General features: G+C 35.1%; 1 protein-coding gene across 20 annotated transcripts in view; it reads right to left on the bottom strand.

Annotated features, from left to right (window-relative positions):
* ATRNL1 (attractin like 1) overlaps window positions 1-24,919 on the bottom strand; it is a 519,713-nt gene that overhangs the window by 146,067 nt on the left and 348,727 nt on the right. Inside the window, exon 27 of one of the 20 annotated variants that reach the window (XM_083844115.1) lies at window positions 1-24,919. This exon is cut by the window's left edge and continues 17,630 nt beyond it. The exons of the other annotated variants lie outside the window; for them this stretch is intronic. Coding sequence (XP_083700241.1) covers window positions 24,914-24,919 — 6 coding nt within the window. The 3' untranslated portion in view covers window positions 1-24,913. 20 annotated transcript variants of the gene reach the window in all.

The raw sequence follows: 24,919 nt of genomic DNA, 5'->3' as shown, positions 1-24,919 counted from the left end.
TACAGACAAGTTCTAGAATGAGAAGCTTTTCCCAGGACCCACACGTGGGGCTTACCACAGCACTAAATATTGCTCAGTGCTTACAGACACACAGACACATGGAGGAAAAACTCTCCAAAGAAAAAAACATTTTATATAATTTATTCTTCTTAGCTGTGGGGCAAAAATTATGTGGATTTTAATAGAATGCTGAGAGAAATTAAAACTACAATAAATATTGTAGTACAGGTAGAAATCTCTTATTAAAATAGCACATAAAAAGTGAAGCCAAAAATGGTGTAAAGCAATCTAGCTGAAGAACAAAGATTTCAGGTATTAATTTATTACTACAGGTATGAGACAGCAGCTAGCACAAGCACAGAACTCTTCCTATGCAAATACACAAGGCAAGCTAGTCCTTTTTTCCCTGGATGTGTTCAACAGAAGACAAACATAATATCACGGGACGAATAAAAAAATCTACTCACCAGTTTTTAAACTCTAGTGTTTTTTAAAAAAATACAATAATTTATAATCTAGCACTTACTTATGATGCAGAGAAGCCAACTGGAATGTGTTCTTAAACGTGACATGATACTTGCCTCTGACATTATCCCGTGAAACATTTATTTGGGGTCTGTGGCTTTTGATAACAGCTCAGCATACTGCTGCTGTTCTCCAATTTATTCTTCAAGTTTTTGATCTGCCTGCTGATTATCACAGAGCCAGTGGTTCAGAATCCTATTTTTTCCATTCTGCATCCTACCATCAGCAAATTCCTTAAAGGAGATCATCCACTGGGATGATCCCACTTTCTAACAGTATCCTACAGATTTTTAGCAAGCCCAAAGCTACTGCAGTAACAAAACAAATGAAGGCTGTTATGTCAGAATTCTCTGCTTCCAGGGATGGAGAAGTGTCCTTGTTTTTTATATGCAAGCAAGAAATAAGAATCTTCTAATTTCCACCAATTCTCCTGCTCACAGAAGTAAAAACAGTGAATGTATGCTTATCAAAGACTGCTACATAGAGTTGTGCTAGGCAAAAGTGATACAATCAAATTGAATGCTTCTTTATTTTGGAATGTGTTACGCCAATTTTTTTCCTTTTAAAACCCTGACTTGGAGAAAAAAGATTATCTGCCTTCACTTTGGGAATGTGGATAAACTCAGCCATGAGGAAGGTGCAAGCAATGGCCCCCACATTAAGGAGGAGTAAGCTGAAGAGAAGGTGGAAATGCTGGCATTCGATTCACATCTTCCTGTTGTGTAAACAACTTAAATGGCAGTAACTTGGGCAGTGTGTCCCTGTACTGTACATTTTGTGAAGCAATCAGCGTTTATACAGAAAGATTTGCAGACTCTCTTGAGTAATTTGTGTAAAACAGAGAAATTCGGAAGAAAACAGAACAATAAAGGACAAATAACAATCCACAAAGGCCTTCCTCATTCAAACCTTTGTAAATAAAAAAAACAGTCACGTAAATATGTGTAAAACTAGCATAAAAAAAAAAAGCATCAGAGCCTCTTTATTTTGAAAAGCTAGAGTACCAATACTCTAGACACCAGAAAAAGAAGCAAGTGAGGACTCCAATAACAGGTCAATACTTTTTATTCTGTGGCCAGCCAAATGACTAAATTTTTTGTTGATCTTCACTGTGTATTATCATTTGTTCTCTTTCATTAGCTTTGAACAGCTATAGCAGAATGGGAGACAATGTGTAAAGGCAAATTTCAAGAAAGAGAAATGCAATACTTCCAATAAAATGAAAATAACTATCATTTCACCTAGCTCTTCTGTTAATGAGGCAAAGCCCCTTGTCATGGATGTTGACTGCATATAATCTACTTACTTTAAAGTTGAATTTAATTGTATTATTATTTTTATATATAGTATATTGCTCAAAAGCCATGAGCCAGGGCTTCTCTGTATTAACTGCTGTGAAAACAAGGGAAAAAGGGGGTCTACAGGCCAAAGCATTTATATTATAATTTGTTAATTTTCAATGAAGAGTGAAATATAGTCTGAATGAGGCGTTCGGGCATTCAAAAACAGAATGCAGCTCTTATTACAATTCTGCATTCAGAGAACACAATTACCAGATACACTGAACATTGCTATAAACTGTCAGTAAAGAGGAGAAAATCCTCTTTAGGTATAAACGCATGAAACACTACTACCATCAATGGAACCATGTCTATTTACAAGAGAATTTCGATCCACTGTCAAAAAAAGAAAAGGTAGAAGCAGGAAAAAAATACACCCAAACAAACAAAACAGACACATACAAAGAACAGACTGTAAACTACCAATATCCATAAAAAGAATGCTTTTTCCTATAACTGCAAAACTATCCTTACTTCAAAATAAAATAGAAGTAGTAATGATAATTATGGCTCGATTGGTAACTTCTGGACCCACAGTCACACTGGAAGTTCTGGGTTGGTAAAACTGAAACCTAGTGGTGCTTACTGTACTTTTCCTTTTCTGCAGTGAACATCGAAAACATTAAGAAAAGCCTGTTCAGAATTAAGAAATTAAAAGATTTTTGTTCTATGTGAAACTAAGGAAACACAAGTGAAGGTACTTAATAGCATAAACTAATAAGATACATTCTCCACATAGAGCATATGCACATGTATGTAGAAAGATTTGGAACAACTGGAAATGCCTTAAGGTGCAAATCAGAACACTACTTAAGAGTAGAAATACTGACTCCTGCCCCCTCTCCCTCCCTAGATCTTTGTCCATAAAAGACATCTCTAAATTCAAAACACATTTATCTATATATCAGTAATCTCCTCAGTTACTAAGCAAATATTCAGGTAAAATACTTTGCCACAGGCTGCCTGTCATGACATTCTACATGTATATTATTTCTTGAAAACACTGATAACATAAAGTAGATTCATTTTACATTAAAACTTAGCATTGGATAGTTCCCATAAAACAATTACAACTCTTGTAAGCTAAAGAAATACTCATCACTATTTAATTTGAATGCTAGACTTGAAGTCTCTTAGAAGTCAATAATCAGATTCCTAAATGAGTAACTGTCTCAGGAAAGGAATCACAACCAGTACACAAACCTTGAAACTAGCGAGACTATAAACATTTTAAAATCTGATAAAATATTTTTGAAACAGACTCTGAGTTTAAAAAGTAACTCCATTGTTAAATGAAAATATTGTGGACATGTTTCTGCTTCCTCATGGTGAATGGCAATATTTATGTAAGCTTATATATTGCCCAGCTGAGCCGTAAGAGGTAATCAGTTTCTTATGTGGTCAATATTCCCATTAAGTAATTTGCACTGTGCAAAATAGGAATACACTGTATTATTTTCAATAATCAAAAAATTAATAGAAATTTTAAAAACTAGGAAAGACAGAATTCAATTTAGAACGAAAAATATGATTATTGTAATAATACAGAAACCATTCTTTCAGCATGTGCATAGAAGTTTTAAAATTCATCTTTAAAATTACTTTAAGATCTAATAATTATATGTAAGTAAAAAAGAACGTGTGCTATGATAATGCCACCATTGGGTGATATCATCTGAGTCTATTATTCAGCAGAGCAGAGAAATACTAAGAAATAATTGGTGCAAAACCTCTCATTTTAATTGCTCTGCACAGACCTGGAAAACAAGTTTGATGCCTCTAATATCAAGGAACATATCCAATTCTGAAAATGAAGCAAAATGGATCAGGCTGGTCATAAAGAAATTATAAGCACTGAGCCAGGATATGCCAAACCACCTTCAAAACAAAAGGGAACAATTTTACTTTACAAAATGGCAACAAAAGGAACAACTCACATAGGCTTGTTCAGTATCAAAAGGATTTTTTGACTCCAGGAACTGGATATAGGAGAATTGTTCAAAGCTGGAATAAGTCAGGACAGCCATGAGATCTGGGAGAAGCCACTGGTGGTGAGGAATACCACAAGAAATAGGAGAATTTTTATCTTAACAGAAAATGATAAGTATTCTGGCTTCTTCTAAACCATGGGAATGACTTTGGATAGCTAAATGCATTTCTATACATCTTTCCCAGTTCTTTGCCATATTTTCCTCCATTTCCAATCAAATGTCCACCTTATATAACTGGCTACAGCCAAAAGATGCAAAGTCTATATACATATATACAGGCTTTTCTTAAAAACATCTTGCGAACTTTACAAGATACATTTTAAGTGTCTACTTAGTCCAGGCCATGGACAAATCTTTTCTCTTCAGCTGTACTTTCTGGAGATAACATTACTCCCCGCTTCTCCCAGGATCAGACTGATTTAAAAATACGCCACAACCTCACTTCAAAGTGCTCAGGTCTGAAGTTCTTTATATTAGTTCTATCAAACTTCTCATAAAAAGTCTAGTCTGGGAAAAAAAGTACTTGGCCAATTTTCAGAAGCTTAGTACCTCTGGGGTAATAAAAAGATATTTAAGTCAATCAGCTTTATAATGGAGAACTAGCATCAATGAGAACTTTCAAGAGTGACTCTTGTCTCTTCATTATAAATATCAGATCTGTCTAGAGACATAATTTTATTTCATTATATGCTGTTTGCCATGTCAGAATAAAAGTGCTAGCTGCAAAATAGTAAATCTGGGCCTGAGTGATTAATAAATGTTCTTCACTGTATGAAAAGTATTGCTGCAATTGTTTTTTAATCTCAGAGTGCATGTTGTGTGAAAGCTTGTTTTGTGTGTCTAGAACCACTTATACAAAATGCATTTCAACTACCAAAGTTGATCATAAAGCAAAAGAAGAAAAAATAAAAAGATACATTATGTAGACAACCTTGAGGTTTCTTTTTCTTAATACAAAAGGCACCGGTGTTTCTTTACTCATTCATTGGATTCTTCAGCATGGCAAAAAGTTGATTTAAGAAACTTCATTTTAAACTGGTAACCACTTTACATTTTAAATGAAAGAACAGGTATTTTTTAAGCCTACTGGATAAAAATATTACTTTTATTGCCTTGGAAAAATAAAGGGAAAAGTGGATCCTGCCAGGATGAATAAATTACACTGGCGTGGAAAAAAAAAAAAAAAAAAGGACAGAACAATACAACTGACAGCAGATTAACATCTGGGGTTAACTGCCAAAAACAATGCAATGCTTATTAGTACCCGACTGAAAAGCTCAATCTTTGTCCTGGGCCACATTATTCATTTGCTTAAGCCAAACAGGCTCTTCATCAGCTTCTGTCTTGCCTTATGTTCTCATTTCCCTGGAAATGTATGGTAATGAAGGTCCTTCTAACAGATGTTCCTTTAGACTCATTAACTTCTGAATTTTCTTGTTCATTTTATCCACCAAAAGTTAGTTTATTAGAACAAACAATTGCGGGAAGATAGACCATCACAAAGAGCTATAGATCATGATATTTAACTCCAGATATTGACACTGAGTGAATGCATGCAGATGCCAATAATTACGAAGTATGATACTTAGAGATTGTCTTAAGTGATCAGGGAGTTCCCCGTGTCTCAAGAGACAAAGATGCCCAGTGTTACTTCAGGCAAAACAGCATAAATGATTGCTTAGCACAGATTCACATAGCAACTGTCCTGGTTACTGACAATAACTAAAGACACAAAGCACTTTGATCCTACTTGCCTGAGGGAGAGTTATTTAGTGAGCTAAAATAACGCTATAGGACTATATAAATAGTACTATCACAACCAACTTCGAGGAAAAGATTAAAGTCTTGATGATTTCATGAAAAATGCATTAAATAACGCCCTAAGAAGAAAGAAATAACTGTGCACAGGATCTACATTATGATACACAGAACATGACAAATGGCAGACTTTATTTATTATAGATAAGATTAGTTTAATGTATCCCTTCACCTCTGTTGAAGAACAATTAATTTTGATTTCGCTGTTGAATTACGATATGAAAATCTGATCATGAGGGACGGCACGCTTCATTTTAAAAAATAACATCCCTGTAAAGGTATGCCACTATTCTTCATTAGCATGTACAGACTCTAAACAGTTTGGGGTCAATAAAAATCCTGATAGTTTTTTTTATATTTTAATATAGTATATGAGTTTTAAGGAAATGTAAAATGTCTTCCCTCACATAAAGACTCTTAAAATGACATTTGTACTCCTATTAAATCTCAGATTAACAAAAATTTATATGATTTTATGTGAAGACTGACAGCAATATGAAGCCAGTATCCAACAAAAAAAAAAAGGTAATTTTCTTATACAAAGCTATGTAGTATATTTCTAAAAGTCATTACTTATAAAGAGAGTACTGAATTTAAAAATGCAACATGCCAACAGGCAAAATGTAGCTGCAGATTTGTAACTTGCTTCAGCTCTTTTCTATTTAAAACCAACACTAGTCTCCATTTAAAGACACTAGTTTTAAAAGCATGTACTAACGACAATTCTTGGGACTGCTTAATCTGAGACACTGATGAGACAGAAAGAACCACTGTCAGGACATATAAACCAGAGAATCTCTGGTGAAACTTTAGCATAGACTTCTGAATTGACTGTCACTGAGGTTTTACTTGGAAATAAGAAATGAAAGTAAAAAAAAAAACAAAACAGCAGAACAAAAAAAAAAAAAAAACTTTTGACATATATTTCTACTAACCTCTCTTTCTACCATGTGCTTTGATTTTGCTTCCCATCTGGAATATCCTCCAGCTGCATGTACCTACTGACACACCAAGAAAACCCAGCCAGAAAATCCAGGTACAGTATGCACTCCCACACACCAGGGGGGCAGCAGACTATTATATTTCTTTCAGAAACAAATAGAAGTCTGTTGAAAGCAAAACCAATTTTATACATATTTGACAATCATGAGTAAAGGTGAAAAATATTATGTACGCAAATGCTTGTGATGTCATATAATTATTTCTGTATGCTTTTTTCTTACTAAACAATCAGTTTATGGTTCTACTCATACATTTACATGAGCTAAGCATTCTTAGCCTGAATAAGGCTGTATTATCTCCAGTTGCTAAGAATCACATGCAGTAGCATTTCTGACGTGAATGAAGTCAAAGGAGATTGTGGGCCAGTTTCTTTCTTTTGAAATATACACACTGATTGTACAAAAATCCAAAATATTTTACTGCCTCAGTTCATCATCTGATAACTGGTAAGATCATCTGGTAGAGTTAAGACAAGCAAAACAAATGAGTATTGTGTCCTGGGGCCAGCTCATATGCTCTCAAGAGATCAAGCTCATGGAATTACAAAAATGTTATGCCTGCCAGTGACACAGTTCTATACAAACAGTGCCAGGAAGAAAGACTGAAATAAACCATTCTATCGCCACTCCTGGAAGATATTTGACAATTGCATTCACTACGCAAATGTGTATTTTGTTTTCAGACATAAGAATGACTTATTCCTAAGTATTTTGTCCCACCTTCCTTTCACTTAAAATGTAAGAAGAATTCACATTTCTTAGTCAAGAACAAAATCTTCACTTGTTAAAAAACACACAAAATCAAATAGACCTCACTTTAAGGCCATTCTCAAAATATTCAATTCATTTTTCTTAAGTTAACATATAGTAACTACTTATATTTTTCCTGGAATAACTGCAAACAATGCTTTGCCTTTCTTTAGGAGTTGAAGGGTGTGTGAACAAGAAGCCAGGAAATCAAATTCTCTATATTATGTAGAAGTATGAGAATTAGTTAAGCTTATACGTAACAAAAGTATTCACCAGTGCTATGTATACACTTGCTATAACTATGCCCTGATTTTCAAAGATGTACTGCTGCTACGGTTACAGTCTGAAACTTCCATTCACTTCAACGTGCAGTTTGGACATTCTACATTTTGCAATACTGAACACTCATGTCCAGCATCCTACCCACATTTCACATCATGGTTGCAAAATAACTTGCAAAGACAAAGATCTTTTCTATTTTATTATTTCATTCTATTTTATTTTATTTTCCAGTTTCAAGAAACATAACTGGCTATCTTTACAGGTGAATACTCACACCCACACCGTATCTATAACCATACACAATACCATAAGCACACACAATACCTCATGGTACATGAGGAAAAAGCAGAAAAATGAAGTTGTATGAAGAAATGAAGTAAATGTGTTCAAACATAATCACACTGAAAGACTACTAATTTAATCAAAATAATTGGGTTTTATGATCCAATGACTACAGAAGATGTTTTTCTTTGCAGCGTTTATGGACAATTGTTACAAACTGAGGACTGATTAGCAACCTAAACTTTTGGGAATTATTTTTGTGAATAAAAGCAATGGAAACATACTAGGTGGACTGTGATTCTGAATATAAAAAGTCGACAAACTTAAACACCGCTAGTGAGGCACTGTGTTGTAAGTGATAGCACATTGCTAATGGTAGCACTTTCAAGACCTGGCTACAAGCCCCAACTTCACTTCCTAAACACTGGGCACTTTGCAGACACAGAACAAAAAAATAGTCCTGTCTTAAGGAGCTTGCAATAGATGCATAAATCAAAGATAACAGGGAATACTGCATGGTCAGAAGTAGGTCAGTCATGGTGGACCAATGTATGAATGGACAGTTTGGCTGTGTTATCTCAATTAAGAGTCAATTAGGTAAAGTGGAGCTGAAAAAACACATTTAAAGCAAAACAACAATTTGACTGAGGAGCTGTTTAGAAGGAACTCCTATGTTTTCTCATGGTAGGGTAACTGTAGAGATTATAAAAATCTGTATTACATGTATATCCTGTTTTTTGCTAGAATATATGCCCCTGTCTTATTCAAGCACATAATAGAAATTTAAACCAGCCAGACGAACTATCATGCAGCATGGTACACAAGATGGAGAAGGAAAACGGCTCTCTGCATTTTTTCACTTTAGAATCATCTTTTTATGCTGTGTTTTTTATAGGGCCAATGTGTGTGTTAAATTTCATTTTCATGGATAAACGTGTAATACAAGCCATCAGCCTGTTAGCTTCACTGCCTTAAAAAAAAAAAAAAACAGAACATACTTCACTGATGGGTGGAAAAAAATATAAGACTTCATTAAGAATCAGGCTGTGAAAAAATGACATAAATCTCCTTTTGTACAAATTGTGTTTTGTAGTGGTAGGTATTGTGTTTGGATAAATTCCATAACGTTTGCCCTTCTGCATACTTTCTTTTCCTAGTTACATAATGTTCAAATAAAATTACATATTCTAGCTTCTAAAACAAGATGCCAGAGATTTTGTCAACTAGTTCATTAAGCTGGAAACCTTGCAGAAAAGTTTCTCTAATGCATGATTTAAATGGGAGTCATTTTAATGACAAAAGCAACCTTACATATCAGATCAGATATTTTAATGATTGCTACGCCAAAGGAGAAATGATTTCAAGTTTAAGTCATTCTATTTATTAGATAAATGATTTGTATCGTATTGAAGGAAACAAACAAAAACAAAACAACAACAAAAAATACTTTTACAGCAATTCATGTTTCATAATGTTTAAAAACCGGAAGATAATCAGTTGTGGTAGTAATAGGTTTACAATCTGCCTAGTACTTCTTTTTGGTTAGCTCTAATGACAGCTAAACTTTGATCCCCACATGTCATGGGGGCTTTACAGATAGCCTTTAAAAGACACAGCAACTCTCAGATTAGCTGTATAAGGATTCTAGGCACCTAACTTCAGCAAATTAGGATTGTACTGTTAGAAGTAGGTGAAGTCTGTGAAGTCATGTGCCTAATTTAGGCATAAGCCAAGGCAGTATGATGGTACTCTGAGATAACTGTGGTCAGTACTAAAGATTCTAAGAATAAAACAGACAAAAAGCAGTAATTAAAACAAATATAAACTAAACGTATTTCAGGAAGTATACTATCTCATAATATGCCATAACAGCAAGTAGCACATTATGTGATGTGCTATATATGCGGTGCTACCAAGACATTTTATCAAACAATATTGTTACATTTACAAGATAATTTACATGACTAAACATTAAAAGAAACGTTAAAAATCACACATACTTCAAAATCAAGTGTAATAATTTTATGAAGTAAATCTTTTGTAAATTTTTAGTTGTCTGAAACTAATTGTTGACTAATTTAAAGGGAAATGTTAATGACATGGTTCAAGCAAGGTGGCTGAACAGAAAGAATAGTACAGAAAATTAGGTTACTTAAAATGAAAGATTTTAATATACAAGTATACACGAAGAAAATTCCATTAGCTCCCAAGACAGCATTTGTGATGTACTTTGCTGCCTGACCTGATAAATCTGTGCTGTGTCAGTTTTCACTCAACAGTTAATATTTGACTACACTAAATTAAATTTCATGGTGATAATGCGCTCACCAATCTTCTCACCATTATTTTGCGTATCTTAAAGCTGAATCTTTTATCACAGTGAGAGCAAACAATTATTTTTCTATGCTTCCACCTCTATTTTGTTTACACTCTTTATAGTGCCTATCCTTTCCAACATACAGTGTGGACTGAAGCAAAAACAGATCTTCCCCTTTTCTGACAAATTCTATGAGCTGAAAACTCTATGACCCTACAACAAAATAAACGCACTGCTGAATATCTACTTCAAATATTTCTTCATATATATACATACTTTAAACCAAGAAGGTAGGAGTTAGGTGGTAGCTGTTAAAATAAACAGGTCGGCTACCACGTTGTCACTTTGCTATTTGCCACATATATGCATGATACATTGGTGTAAACTGAGGCTTAGAGGTACTGTGATTAAAGTGGTTATCTTTCATCAGTAAAGAACTTGAATTCCTCTATGCACGTTTAAGTTATATGCACTTCTAGCCTGAAACTTAATGTTCTGTGTTTAATATCTTCTTTGACCTGTCTTGAACTGGGATCTGCACATAAAAACAATAAAATAAAATAAAATAAAACAAAACAAAACTATGTCATTTTTTACTCATGGCGATCAGCTATCAGCAGCTGGCAGATCATGGAAACTAATAGTACTACAAGACACTAACTGGAGAAAATATATATATATCTCAAAATAATATATATATAAAATAAAATATATATTTTATATATATATATATCTCAACGTAATACCACCTGGTAATTTGCTCTCATTGCTGTCATTGTAAAATAATCTGAATCATTTGGCCATAACTGTATGAACACATTTGACCCTGGTGCTACTGAAGCATATATAGAGATATTCTGTTAATTCAAACAGAATAAGCTCTGAAGAAAAAAAGGGTGTGATTTCCAGCTGGGAAATATTTATTCTCTCTAACTTTAGAAAATACCTACAAGTGATAAAACACATTACCTGTACAGTTTTTGGATGCTCTATACTTTCTGAGCAGTGTTGACTAGAACTGCAGAATGTAAATCTGGATGCCTCCCAGCTATTCTGCTGCCAGAATAAAGCAAAAAATTACATAAATCTTATTTTTTAAAAAATTGTTGCAGTAAAATATGGGATAAATACAATGCTTCAGGAGAAAACAAAATTCAAAAAAAATCCACAACCATCACTTCAGTTACAAACTTTTTTCCTCAGGGGATACACACAAAATACTTAAGGAAGTACAGCCTTTTATTTTTATTTAAAAAGTGAGAGGAAAGAACTAACTTCATCTTCAAGAGAGGTGAGATAGATTATGATTAATGTCTTAAAATACCGTTGTTCTTCCACTGAGAACGTTCACTTGCCAAAACAAAGATGTTTATTGCCCAGATCCAGGCAGTTGGATCAGCAGTGTACACAGATCTGTGTAGGCAACAGAACATAAATCATGGAAGACTTGAGAAGCCACTGCAGCCCCTATGACTTTACAAAAAATCACTGGAAAGCCAAGGGGCTGCCCAAAGACTCCATGTCAGACAACATCCTTCACCTGCAGAAGAGGCAGAAGGGAGTGCTCTGCCCTTGCAGCCACATTTGAGTACGCTGTCCCTTAGTGAGAACAACAAATACATTCACCGCAATAATCTAAAATAGAACTTGGATCATTGTAGCAAATTACAAATCCCACTGTAGCCTGCCTAACCAGATGCACCTTAAAACATTCTTGTCCACCAAGCCTACTGGATGACAGTGAATAAACTGAACCTCTGGTCAAACTCCTTGAAATCAGCATGAATCTACAGTTCCAAGTAAGCAGTGTCTTCTTGTAGTCAGAGCATTAGCCAGCTCATTGTCATCCAAATCCAATTTCACAGATACTCTGTGAAGGCAGAGACAATGGAGACCTTCCACTGATAAAGCTTAATGAAATAAATCACAGAGCCCCAGGTCGTCATCACGCTGATGACAATGAACTCTACACTATGTGCTCCCTTTCCTGGTGACATCATATTTTGTGTATGATAGGTTCCATTTGAGCCTTGCAAAAAATCAATCTTCGGAATGGAAAAAATCCTTCAAAAGTTCTCTCTTAAGTCTCAAAGAGAAAATAAGGATGCCTATTTAAAGAAAATAATGTAACTCAGTATGGAGCATGGCCAGATAATCAGCAAGAATAAATATTACAGTTATGACTAGTGGATGGGTCACTGCTTCAGAACAGCAAGATCCAGATTCGTAACCCTCTTCTTCCAAGGACATCGGATATACAGTAATAGAGTATTAAAAAAATAAAATAAAAAAAATAAAAAACACATTGCACCTTGGATTGCAGGGCTTAGTTACTCAGGGCTCAGGCCTTAAGTTAACGCAAGTCACTAATGAAACAATGAACCAATCAGAGGGGAAAAATACTGCCCTTCTTTTGCAAATCACTTATTAGTCAATACAGAATTTGCTTTTTCTTTTGTCCCAGCATAACTTTTGCATCACGATCAGCTTGAAATTCACTATACCCAGGCATCAATATATATATATATATATTTCTCCATTTTTTCAAGACTATAACCCTGTTTTGCAACATAGCTGCTGCCTCCTCCAGCCTTCTTTGACAGTTCCCTGAAGACAATATACTCCATAACTATTGCTTCTCCCATATCTCCAACATCTCTAGCTACAGGACATGAATGTTTTAATATAAACATGAGCCCAACAGGAGAGGAAGTCAGTGCCTAAACGTCTTTGAGGACTTTAGTCTTTCCATATCTCAGTCTTCCATCTATAAGCTATGTAATACCAATACTTTGCCAAAGGTTTTGGAGGTTCCATCCATTTAATATTACCAAGTTTTCACATAACACTGTAATGGAAATGCGTTCCAAAAGTACACAGACTTCATAGACAAGCAATATAAACAGGAATATATAAAATGGCTGGCAGATAAGTTGCTAAATCAGACCTTATACTCAAACAAATATGAACAATGTTATTTTCAAAACTGAATCAAAGAATCAACCAAATGTCAGAACATTAGACAATGCTTGGCCTTTATAATTTTACTATACTCCATAATCCCCCATATTTTTTCAAAAAGCAGACATTCACAGGTGAAATTAATTCCTGAAAAAAAAAAAAAAAAAAAAGCACAGGCACCCATTTACTTCTTCCTCATGTTCTTGAGAAGAAGCCCTTGAAGAGAAACGTGCTTTCCCACTCTCTCATAAACTCACTGGGTGGGTAATAAAAGAGACAAAAGCAGCATGAATAAATGTGAAAGCAAACTAAACAGCCTGCACATTCAGAGGTGAGCAGGTAAAATTACGTTAAATCTTCAGAAAATGGATGATGAGGATAGCTCACAACCAAATGCCATGTATTTCACTGCCAGTGATGGGAGATGGAAAATTTTGCAGAAGACCTTATATTAATGATAAAATTCTGCTTTATAAAGAGAATTTCTGTGGGTGCAACTTCTAAAGCATAATGTAAAAGATTCATATAAGAATCATAAGGTCTAATTATCAATTTACTCATTCATGAATTAATCTATTTACGTGATATGTTAGAGTGAAAAGTATGTATCTTTAACTGTTTATTTACAATATTTAGAGAAAATTTATGAATATTTATCTAAAGTAATTATTCCTCAAAAGTGTTAACAAATATAAGTAGCATAGAAAGTCCACATAATTCATTTTCAAATCAAGTAACAAAACTCTCTTTTTTATTCATTGCAAATTGTAGTATTCCTCATCTTTGTTTAAATAGAAAACTTCTGTTATTCATTTTTAAAGGAATAATTTTCAGAAGTATCAATACTTAATGCATGCTGCCAAACCATTGAAAGAATAGAAGTACATAGTATATCCCTGATACTGAAAAGAAGGAAAGATTTGGAAAATTAATTTAGATTTGCTTTAATATTTCTTTATTTTGTCAGCCAGATCTCAGGTTAACTGTAGTAGTTAATGTCATACTCACACTCGTGGCCATCAGCTTGTACCTTAGCTACCACAGTCATCGTACCAGCCTTGAAAATGCAGTCCTGGACCACTTAACATCAATGCACAGTATTTCTGCAGAGATTGTTATCTTGTCATCATTTTGTTAGTATCATCCCTTGCTAAATATCCTTTCACTGGCTTTCCTGTTTGTTCATATCAAATACCTGTTACTTTAATTTCAAAATCCCTTGCAATTTATTCTCCCCTATCTAGCATTTCTCATATTCTGTCATTATGGTTCCTGAATCATTAATGCTGCCTTCTGAAATTAGAAGTCCGTTTGTACTTTCTTCTACACTGTCCTGTAGGCTACCCAAAAACTTAGGCCACTGTCAGCTTTCCAATCAGTTCTGACACTATGTCTCAGAAAACTGGGCAAAACTGAGCCACTGCTATACTGAGATAAATCAGCCACACGGGCTTCCATGTTCCACACTCTCATCTGATAGACCACCTTTCATTGCATTTTGACCTGCTCTTTTTTTGAATTAGCTTTCCAAATGAGGTGTAAAGCTCTGTCAGACAGAAATCAATTCAATGCTTCAGGTGCATATTTAAAGGAAACAAACCCTGTGAGTGTTGACCATAAGTGATCTCTCAGGAATCACAGATATTGAGATTTCAGTGACTCGGGAAAATATCAGACTTTAATTCATTTAGTATTTTATATTTGTTGGTGTAATTCAAGAACTGGCACAAAAAGTATGAGGGTCCAGTATGCCACAGTAAGTCAAAATGAAATCAGACTAGATTGTTTACTCAGAGATTGTTTAGACACCCCCCACCCCCTCCCCCAAATAGGACAACTTTATTTTAGTATGATTTCTGTACCTTAGCTCTGATAAATTTATAATGTGACACGAGGGATAATAAATGATTTTATACAGCAGTAGTAGAAGAGACTAAAAGCAAGCTGAAACACTTCTAAAATCAAGCATTATTTTGTAATACCTGCAGTTGTACTAGAGGGCAGGACTTCCAGACCACTAAGAGACTTTCATTAAAATGTCTTGCAGCCAGCAAGTTCCCACTTGACAGATCCTGCCCTTTAATAAAATCAAGTTATTCCTCTTTAAACATCATTGGCATTTTATAGGCTGTTAAAAGGAACAGATCGCAGTATGTTTATATTGCTCTGTGTCTCCCTGATTGTGTCTCATTCTGATAACCACCTGTCTGACTAAGCTTTGATTGGGTATGTATCTTCTGCAAATAATTCAATAGGAAACAAACATGTTACTGTTGTATTAAAACCAGAATGGGTATTGGGACTGAAGATTATTGGTCAGTGCAGGAATTTTGCAGGCATCTGGTCTGTAGTTCACATTGCATGCAGTGAATTATATCTCAGTAATTGAGAATGATGAATGATTTGACCCTCTTAAATATATAATGAGGGAAAAAACAGCACAGTGAGAGACAAGATTTAGGCAATTTTAGCCTCCAGGAAAAAAAGCAGTTGTAACCCAACACCACCTACAAATCTCAGTGGGTGTTTTCGTTGGATAGTGTGTCGTACCTTGGGCAATACATCTTGCATTATGGGCAAAAAGGAACACTAATATTTATCTTCTACACCATCAAAACCCATATGTAATCTAAAGAAGTTAGAGATTTTTGCACAATAAGGTTAAAAAAAAATATAACCTTTGATTTGGGTTTTTTTTTTTTCTCTGCACAGGTATTTTATAAATCACTCTAACATGCAGGAGTATTAAAATAAGTGTTACACAAGACAGCTAAATTACTCTTATACAATTTAATGTCACATTGGCAAGATAATACCTCTTTCTGTACATACCTCTGTAGTACTGTGGTGACATTACCAAACTATAAAGTTAACAGCAGATCCAGAACTCAAAAAGCATGATAATTAGTAATTTCATGCTGGCATTTCACACTGGGATGTCCTGCTGTGGTTAGAGACTGGCCAGGACCAGCTTCCCATTCATATAGATAAGGAAGACAGAGGTCGGTTCACTTCTGGCATTATTTGTCTCTTCTCCCAGCTGGCCATCCTCCTGCCCACTGCACTGTGTGGAAACATCAAAATGCAGCACCTCTTGTCAGACTTTGGAAAAGATGCTGTCCCCAGAGCAGCAGAATTAAATACACTGATGGCAAGGCAGCTATACAGCTTGGGGCTTTGGGTTTGATTTATTATTTTGCAGCACTAGATAGAAAGAGGAGCATATTTGTTCATATACTGTCCCTAAAATCTGTGTTAGGAAGTATTAGGCCACATTGCTGGGGGAATTTGGTTTGTGTTGTGGAGGAAAGTAGAAGGCAGAGAAATGATGAATAGATTAAAAGAAAAAAGCTAAACAGTGAAGAGTTTAAAAAATGACTAAGGAGATAAGGGAAAACCACTCTGCTATTCTTGCTTACTTTTCTTATTCAGACAACCAGTTGCTAAAAGCAGTTTCTGGTCACCAATAGAAAAGGTCATTAAATAAATTCATTGCTCTCTTTTGTCTGTGGTTCAGAAACATGCTTGCTTAATGTTGTAGAAGATGAGCACGTGAATAGTATGCATTTCTGTTCTGGCACAAGGACTGGATTTAAATATGAATGGGGAGATCTCCTGCAGCTGACAGAAGTGCTCACTCATTCCACCACTGCGGCAGAGATGTTACCTCCAACTCCAGGGTCCCATTTTCAGAGCAGCAATTCAGATAATGCATATTTATAATGTTTTTAAAGCCGAATGAGTTAACAAATCACAAAGACCTTGAATTACACAGGAAGTAGCAAAATCCAATTGGGTTGAGCCTTAATTTGATACATCTGTATTGTGTGATGGGCTCCATTGTATGGACTCCATCCTGCTCCATGGCAGATAGAGAGTATATTAAAAGCCCTATATTTGTGCTCTGAAAGACAGCAGCTGCTTCCCATCTTCCATAACATCTGAAGAGAGTTTTACATTCAGAGTACTCACAAGCCAAGAACACACATGTCTAATACAGGCTGATGGAGAGAGTATTTCTCCTAGTACCCAGACTATGGGCTGCTCAGGAAAGCTACATGTGGCAAACAAAAGAGGAGTTGCCAAAGAAATAAGTAGAGCTGTTAAACATGTACTGCAATAAAATAAGAAACCCCCCTTTTTTTTTTTTTTTAACCAACATTTCAAAATGCTGTGATAGATCTGTAAAACTTTATACAGCACATCCATGTTTTCAACACTGGGAGCTGCTCTCCACAACAGATTTTTTTTTCCCCCCCCAGCGTTTTCTATAGTGCTAACAAAATCAAGATAGAAGAAAAACAGAGAAAAGTAATCTTATATAAGGCTAGTCTTATTATCCATTGTTATTGTAAGCTTTTTCTTATTATTTCTAATCTGTAGTTGATTTTTTTGTAGTACTTTTTACCTGTCTCTTGCAGTACACAGCTATCAGACAAAAATACATCTCACTTTTCACTTTCTAGACAGGACTTTTTATTTATTCTTCTGTGTTTTAAGCTTCGTATCAATAACTTTTTTGTTCATGCATTAACCAATTGCTTACACAAACATCTCAGTTCTTTCTTCCCAACTACTCCTGACACACTGTAAAATATATTCAACATCTCAGGGCTGAAAACTCATCTCCATTTCACAAAACCACCACTTTCAGGGATTTTTTAGAACATGCCTGCTTATGTGTTGCTATATACAACCTGGCACCAAGGAACTGTCAAAGACTAAGTGGCCTATTTATTTACTAGCATAATACAGATGATGATTAAAACAAAAAAGTCATTTTTTTGTATATGCTGTCTTTACATTCCTGTTACCAAATCTGGTATCTCCCATTGCTGAGCTTAGTCAGCTCTCAGAGACCAGCAATCCTGAGATACTACTTACCAAAGCTGGCCAAAGAATATCCAAATAATGTGAATATTACAAAGTTTCTTATCATATTATTTTGCCTACTGGAAAGATACCATATTATAAACACAAAAGTAATATTGTTTAGACATGAGAAAAGTAAGTCAGATGTTAACAAACAAAACCCAAAACAAAACCAACCACCTGGTAATTTACCCATTTCTGCATTTTACCCAGAAGGTTTTGTAATTCATAAATGAATGAAAAGCTACCAGAGTTCTTTTTTCTAAAGGCTTTTATGTTAATTGAGTTTGCTCTAAACATTTTCATATATCACATCAAGTATTCGATGAAGTGCCAAAGCACTTTGTTAACAAACTTATTTCCCAGATGTGGCTAAAGCAGGGACAGAAGGCTTGAATGTTCTAACATACCTAACAATTCAATTACAGTTATCTTATGGTGCCATCACATATTTTTCTTCAACAATCAAACAACCTCAGCTGGAAACTCCAAGCAATAACATAAATAAAGGACCATCTGGCAAGAATAATTAAGGAAGGCTGGAAATAAAACATTAATTAGTGCAGTAGTTCAAACGACCTTCAAAGGCCTTATTATGAAATTATATCCAAAACAGATAATCATTTATTTCATGTTACAGTTATATTTAACTAAGCATGAATAAATAATAATATCATTTTAGGATGCTATTACATTGTTATTGACTCAAACTGCATTTGAAATTGTCTTATTTTTCTATAACAATAAAATTAGAATGGAAAACAACCTACATCAGTTTAGAATGGCAGCCATGTTTTTCCCCTGTTTCACATCAGTGAGCCAGATGAATCAAGCTTGCCTCAAAATTTACATACTAGAAAGGAATAGAATGGTTTGCCAGGACGATATGCATGCAACTAATTGCTTTTAAATCATTTACATTTGTTTTCTCCATTCTGGAAGAAAAAGAATGGAAATCTAGAATTACTTGCTTCTTGATCTATGAAATGAAATGCCAAATATTAATATTTATTAAAATCTCTTCTATGTAGAAATATACATTGCCATCACAAACTCATGGAAGATATCTTCTTATATCTTTCAACATCTTTGCTACTTTACTGATGATCTTAAGTTAGTTGCAACTAAAAGAAATCAACAGATTTCAACATAACTTGAAGAGACAGGTAATGGTAATCTCAAATACCTTTATTATCCCAAAATCAACACAATGGGAAAAAGATTATTTGAAATGCAATATAACCAAGTTGTTTAAAGGAAAACAAACAAACAAACAAACAAACAAAAACCAAACCAACCAGCTCAGTACTTCTTGTATTTCTGTACCATTTCCAAATTGCATTTAAAATGTATGTATAAATTATTAACAACGTTACATATGTATATTTTCTGGGTTTGTTCTTTTAGTTGATCATTATTGGGAAAATATTCCACAGCAAAGGATTTTAAAAAGGAAGATAATTAAAATACATTAATTATTTTATTTTATTTTAATACAAAATTTGTCAACCAGCCAGTAAGAGTAGAGCTTTCCATTATTTGGTGGAGTCACCTTCTCCTTATCCCCAGTCTACAGGATGTCAAACAACTGAATGAATTATCTTGGACCATAGCCAATAGCATGTCCTTTAGTTACGAGCCAGACAATGACAAAGCTCCTGAAAGTCTCAGACATCATCTGGGTAAGCAGGCACAGGGGATGAAATCTTCCTTAGGGAATCTGTAGACCAGATCCACTTTATGAAGATCCTTTACTAACAAAAGGACTACAGGAGCCCTCAATGCCACCGAATGCCAAGGGGAGCCAGATGAAATGTTGCTGATATATTATTGTTTCCACTATTGACTTTTGCCTAACACAACATGTTCACTGCACCAAATGGGGCAAACAGCGCAAATGCAATTCTGATGGTGATACTGAAATAATGAATTTCAGTTTTGCTCTTTTATCTTTCTAAAAGTCAGTAACTTACCCCTGGAAACTTTACTAGGATCACAGATACATTGCTGATATAAGGTAATGTTGCTTTTTACGCTGAGAAATTAACATGGGATAAGCTAGTATGTGAGTTCAGCACTGCACCCACTGTTAAGGATATAAATTACTGCTAGAGCCTGCTGTTATTCTTTCTTTAAAATGGCAAAATTATTGCAACACACAGGCCCACAAAGTGAAAAAAAAATTACAGAGAAATAGCTGGCCCTTTGTTACCTGCCAAACTATGGGAGTGGGGCATAAGAGACACTGTGCAGCACTGGTGAGGCTGAACTTTGAATATTTTGCTCACTTTTGGGCCCCTTAGCACAAGAAGGACTTTGAGTTGCTCAAGGATGTGCAGAGAAAAGCAACGAAGCTGGTGAAGGGACTTGAAAACAAGGGTTATGAGGAGCAACTTAGGGAATTGGGGCTATTTAGCCTGGAGAAAAGGAGGCTGAGGGGAGACCTTACTGCTCTCTACAACAACAGGAAGAGTGGGTGACATGAGGACAAGTCTCAAGTTGCTCCAGGGGAGGTTTACACTGGACATCAGGAAGAATTTATTCACAGAGAGTGTGGTCAAGCATTGGAACAGGCTGCCTGGGGAAGTGGTGGATTCGTGATTCCTGGAGGTATTTAAGAGACGTGTGGATGTGGCACTAAGGGACACAGTTTTGAGATGGGACTTGGTAGGTCAGGTTGATTGTTGGACTTAATCTTGAAGGTCTTTTCCAACCTAAACAATTCTATTATTCTTTGAATCTAAACTAACAAAAGCTGATGAGTAACAGATGCTGAAAGGAAGTAGAATCCAGACAATATCCATCCACAGCAAAAAGTGCTGAAAGGAAGGAAGAAAGCTCAGATATTTGGGAAAACAGGAGAAAGAAGGACCTAAAATATGTGAAGGTTATAGGAAGGAAGTTCTTACAATTACCTAAGGGAGGGAGGGAAGAAATTACTAAGGAACAAAAGGAAGGTGAAAAGACATAGGGCAGACTGTAATAACTCAAAGATATAAAGGAGGTGTGAACTCAACACCATCATGAACTACAAATCAACTGCAGACTTGTCAGCTGGGATCAAACTTGTGATGAGACAAGGCATACAGATCCAGAAAGTGGAGCAATGATTTCTCTGACAGAAACCCTACTTAGTTAACATAGAGATCTCCAAAGACTTCTGTGATCACCTTCCTGTGCTAGCCGCAGAAGTGCCTCTCTAGTTCCAGTTAGGATGCTAACACTGTGACTCTGCACACAGATAGGGGAAAGCAGATGGTGTGACAGTCTGTGCAATGAGCTGAATGAGTCTGACTTTCAAGATCAAGCAAAGGATAGTGAATGGGCAAGAGACTAGTGCTCTGTTTTTCCTAGTTCCTGGCCCTACTTTTTTAGGTAGATAGTCGCACTGTTTTACTGTGGGAGAGTAGAAAGACAGTTAGGTGTATCATATTCAGGCTTATGAAAGAAAAGTATGGTGTGTTTTTTTTTCCATCAAAAAGCCGAAGTTATATTAAAAATTACACAGGATGGGCCAACATAACCATAAAGATTTGGTCATTATTTTTATTGTCTTTAGTTCTCGTGTCTCCGAAGCACTGTTCTGCAATAGTCAACTTCTAAAGCACTGTGAGGGAGCCCAGGCAGTCATATCCTCTAATGCCATCAGCTGAGAGTACTATAACAATCCAAGCTTGTTCCCCCAGTTGTCCCCGAGAATTCTACAAATGATGTATGTACTCAAGTGCACTGGATACAAGTATGCTGATAATGGAATGAACATAGCCATATCCCATCAGTATCACACCGCATCTGAGGGAGACTGGAAACCCATCAGATATTGTACGTGCTCCTAACTGTTACATCCTGCTTCCCAGGAAAGAAGAAAAAATCAAAAATTAACTGTAAGATGGTAGCAACAGACTATTATAAAGGCACCAGGGTGTGATTGTACCAGTGTTGACAATATGATTCTGATGAAGTGGTGATGACGCTTTCATTGTAAATTTTACTAGGTTTTACAAAATATGTAGTAGTTTTTGTATGAAATATTTTTGTGAGAAGATGAAAAAGCCTTTTCTGATTTCCAGTCAGTCTTTTTGGAAGGTGTTTTGGTACTTCTCTGGCCCTTCTAGTGAAACAGGTACAGAGACCCCCCTTCTCAGAAGACAAAGGGTAAATTGTGAAAGGCAATGCAGATTCCTCTTGAAGCTTCTTACTTTCTCAGAGACATTTTTCAAGGGCAGAAAGAGAGTATATATTATTTTCTTAGAACCTATAGCTTAACAAACCAGTACAGATTACTCTAAGATAAGGACTTACAGAGTGAAAGGTTGCTTTTCAGATGTGTCTGGCCTAAACAAAATAAACAGCTTGAGTATCCATCATTAGCAGGCATAATAGCTCTGCAGGAGATGCAGATTGAACCTTGAAGAGCTATGCTCTTCAATTAAAGCTAAGAAAATGCAGGGAAATCAAATAGAGAAGAAAATATTCCCTTAGGGAAGTTCTGTATGAAAAACTATGAAAACAATTTTCACTAATAACAGTTTATATCGTCTGACTCACAGAAGATAGGGTAATGTCAGAACGACACCTTTTGTCACTTTTACTAAGAAGACACTGAGAGAGAACCATAAGATTTCACTGAAAGAGAATTCTTAAGATTAATTCTAAAGAAGACATCATTTGGTTAAATCTTAAAAAGATAAGCAAAACATATACAAACAAAAGCACAACTCTCTGTGAGCAAAATCAAACAAAACTCTTTTGAAATATGATAATCACTGAGGGCAGAATTATGACCTAACTTGACAGCAAACAGGAAATATATTGGAGCAAGTAAGGTTCTACAGCAAAAGCTTTCAACACTGGCTCATCATGAGTCTACACCATTCCTAGAAGGATCACACTCCTCATGCTCTGGGAAAACTGCACATCTAGCTCTTCAATGAATGACAAAATATATCATCAATACTGGAGACCATTTTGCATCACACTATTGACATTAAATAAACCCAACAGGAAACAATGGGCTTCTGAACCAGCCACACAGCAGAAAATACTGCACATAACTAGACAATTTAAAATATCTTGTCAATATAATTGTAGTGGTTATGCAATGTAAATCAAAAGGATTTCAGATAGACCATTCTTTAATCTGGAAAATAAACATCAAGCAGAAATACAAAACCAATTTTCATCTTTGGTTTGATCAAAATGATGAAGTATAACTTCTTGGGAGTATATTAGAAATATGTCCATTTACGCTACAGTTTCTACCCCTGCAGTTGTCTCTGTATAAAGAATGCAGTATAGGCTACCAATGATACCAATAAAATTAAAACATACGTTAATTCATTTTTCTTAAGCAAAAAGATGATAGTTTGTGAAAATGCTAACATAAGCATTCCACAGCATTCACTCCATTCTGTTAGAAGAATGTGAACTAGTAAAGCAAAGCTTGATGACTGGACCTAAAATATGATATGGCTACAGATTCATTAGTGTAGGGACAGTAACTCCATTAGGCTTAAGAGTAGTCAATTAAATAGATTTTCTACATATTATTTGCTTACTAACCATTGGTCAATTAAAGTCATTGTTCCAAGATGATTTTTAGGAGCTATAGAAGAATGATTTTAACTTCTAGGACAGTGGAAGTCAATCTAAATCCAAACACTTGTATCTCTAAGCCTTTGAACCATCCTGTTAATAGGTCACTGCTTAATATGGTTGATCGAGTACAAGTACTATTATAGGAACTAATGAACTGCTTTTTGTGTTGCATGAAATGGAAAAATCTCTCTAGGTGAAATCATTCAGAGAACAGCAATGATCATTTGCCAAAGCTAATAAAAGTTGATGGCAATTATGGCATACCACGCATCAAAAATGTGAATTTGTTAAATATGTTTTAATAGATGAATTGTTTCAATAAAAAGTACAAAGTGGTTTTATGTATAACTTTTTCCTTACAAAACAACTATTATGCATTTTTCACACTTTCATCTAACGTCTACATTTCAAATGTCATTACCAGTGACCTAGTGACAGGAATACTCTAAAGCTGGCATTTGTCAGAGCTGACAGTACATTGGAAATAAAAGAAGCAGTGTTCTTCTCCCATCTCTGCCCAGATTTAACCTGTGAAACACAGGGTGTTATTTAACAATCTCGGCCTTATTTTCTCCAGCTGTTAAATGGGAACAATACTGCTCAATTTTTGTGTAGTACTTTGAGTTATTTTGGATGAAAAGTGAGGCATATAAAATTCTTAGTTTTCTTAACATCCATAGCTGTATGATCTTATAGCTTGCTTGGAAAAAGAAAACAGCCTCTTTTGTATAACAGATATATAGGCATAGATACAGATATATGCACTATATTGTTGTTACAAATTATACATTTGTAATATGTTATATAATATATAATATTATATCATACAACATGAAATGTTTTATGTCTATTTTTGACTCAAATGTTGTTAAAGAGAACAGACAGAGCAATAAAGTAGTGGCATTCTAAACGTTAACCTTTACATCCAGAAAAAGCTGCACCATAGTTATACAGAAAGACATATAAAATTAAACCAAATGTCAGCACTTAGCTGTTTCTATTGTTAATGGGCTTTTTGTGAATACTGTAATAGAAAAAGTTTCAATTTGAGTCCTTAGACAAAAATAGTATTCGAATTTTGCCCCATCTCTATTATCTCTTTCCTACCACTGCTTCTGTCACAGTTCTTCAACACTCATCAATGTTATTTTTTAAAGCATTTTGCTCCTTTCCTTCTTAGCC

The sequence above is a fragment of the Anser anser genome (genome assembly GCF_964211835.1).
Source record: "Anser anser genome assembly, chromosome: 7".
NCBI classification, from domain to species: Eukaryota; Metazoa; Chordata; class Aves; order Anseriformes; family Anatidae; genus Anser; species Anser anser.
Note: the sequence above shows the minus strand (reverse complement) of the source record. Positions and strands in the feature narration are given on the sequence as shown.